This window comes from Condylura cristata, unplaced genomic scaffold (assembly GCF_000260355.1).
Source record: "Condylura cristata isolate star-nosed mole 26May11 unplaced genomic scaffold, ConCri1.0 scaffold00008, whole genome shotgun sequence".
NCBI classification, from domain to species: domain Eukaryota; kingdom Metazoa; phylum Chordata; class Mammalia; order Eulipotyphla; family Talpidae; genus Condylura; species Condylura cristata.
In genome coordinates, this window is record NW_004567109.1 from 647,935 (window position 1) to 649,677 (window position 1,743).

The following is a 1,743-nucleotide window of genomic DNA, read 5'->3' on the forward strand; positions in this document are numbered from 1 at the left end:
GCACCGAGTAAACAAACATCCCAACAACACAAATGTCCACTCTGGCTCAGGAGCTGCGGCCGCGATCTCCCCTCGCACCCAGCTTCTGACTGACTGAGGCTGTTGGTGGGCCAGGGCCACAGTCTGGGTGCCCTGGAGGGCCTGGCATGGCCACTCCCGGACTGGGAGTCCAGGCCTGTTTCCAGGGTCAGATGGGGTCAGCGCACGCGCTGGCGGAGGGGTTTGCCCTAGGTCCACTCACCGCCCTGCTCTGAGCATTGTCTCCCCAATACTCTTGTGGCTTCAGGGGGTCACGCTGAAGCTGTGTGTGTGGGGGGGGGCTGCTGGCAAAGTGCAGGGGGCAGGCAGAGAACGACCAAACACAGCACCTTAGGAGAGCACGGCCCCCAGATAATAAACGGGCTGCTTAGGAAGGCCATAGGACCGCAGGAGGGCTGAGGCCTGGGGGGGCGGAGGCCTGGGGGGGCAGAGGCCCTAGGCTAAGCAGCCGCCCCCCCCCCCCCCCCCCCGCCTGCGGCCTATGGCAAGTGTTAGGGAAGGACTGGGAGGGGGAGACAAAGACCCACGGGGCAAAGGCACCTGAGTGTGGCTTTGGGTCAGAGTGGACAGTGGTGGTCAATGGGGGTCTTGTCACCAAGGCCTGGCCAGTTTTCTGGAGGAAAATGGACATGAACCTTCTGTGGGAGCATGGGGCTGTGCGGGAAGCGGGATGTAGCATCATCATCTTTGTATGTGGGGACCAGTGTAGTGGGTCATGGTGAGCTGGGAGCGGTGAGGAGGTGAGGGCAGCCCCAGGCTGGCTAAAGCAGCGGAGCAGGGGGGTAGAGGCAAGTGGGAGCACGGACCCCCTCCCCCCAGCACTGCAGTCTGGTGCTTTAAACTGTTACTGTTTCCCAGGGGTGAGCCCGGAGTTCCTGCGCACACTAAGCTGACAGTGGAGGGGGTCTGGGAGCTGGAGAGGGGTCTGCCTGGGCTGCCAGCCATCACTTGCGAGATCAGCGATCGCCTGGGGCCGGCAGGCGCCATGGGGAGGGAGAGGGCCAGGCGCGGCAGGCAGCGCAGTGCCTTCTGCAGATCCTCTGGTGGTGTAATGAGCAACCAAGCCAGGTGTGGAGACCAGTCCGCCATCCTGCCTCTCCGGCAGCGCCCATCCGCTGCTGTGTCCCTGCCAGCGACCCGAGTGGACACAGCCCAGCGCCCGGAACTGGGCCGAAGTCTAGTTTCATCGCAATCCCCGCCAGCCAGCCAGGCGAGGATCGTCCCTGCAAAAGCTGCCGGAGCCATTACACCACCCAGGATATGCGCAGGGCGCCCTGGCGGCCTCACCGGGCCAGTGGGAGACGCGCCTCCTCCCTTCTCTTGTCTTCCCGCCTTAGCTGACGGCCGCCAGCTCCTGCTGCTACCCCCGCGAGGGCTGGAGGTACTCCCGCGAGCACAACGGCCTCCTCGGGCCCTTCGGGGAGCTCATGACCGAGGCCGACATCCTCCGCATCGAGCAGCAAATCGAGAACCTGCAGGTGCTGCACAAGGCGCAGAAGCTGGAGGCGCGCCTGGAGCAGCTGGAGCTGGAGCTGGAGCAGCTGCTGCCCGTCTCGGCCGCCCTGTCGGCGCCGCCGCGCTTCACGGTCGACCCGCGCCGCATGCACGGCCGCGCGCCCAGCCTGCCCGCCTGGTGCAGCAAGATCTCCACGCTGCTCAAGAGTATGGCCACACTGCTGGCCGCCCTGGGCGGCCGGCCCGCGC

General features: G+C 65.8%; 1 protein-coding gene across 1 annotated transcript in view; it reads left to right on the forward strand.

The window, feature by feature from the left end:
• ESPN (espin) overlaps positions 1 to 1,743 on the forward strand; it is a 30,095-nt gene that overhangs the window by 24,667 nt on the left and 3,685 nt on the right. Inside the window, exon 15 of the mRNA XM_012722053.1 lies at positions 1,377 to 1,739. Within this exon, the coding sequence (XP_012577507.1) occupies positions 1,377 to 1,739 (363 nt within the window). The remainder of the gene's footprint in view (positions 1 to 1,376; positions 1,740 to 1,743) is intronic.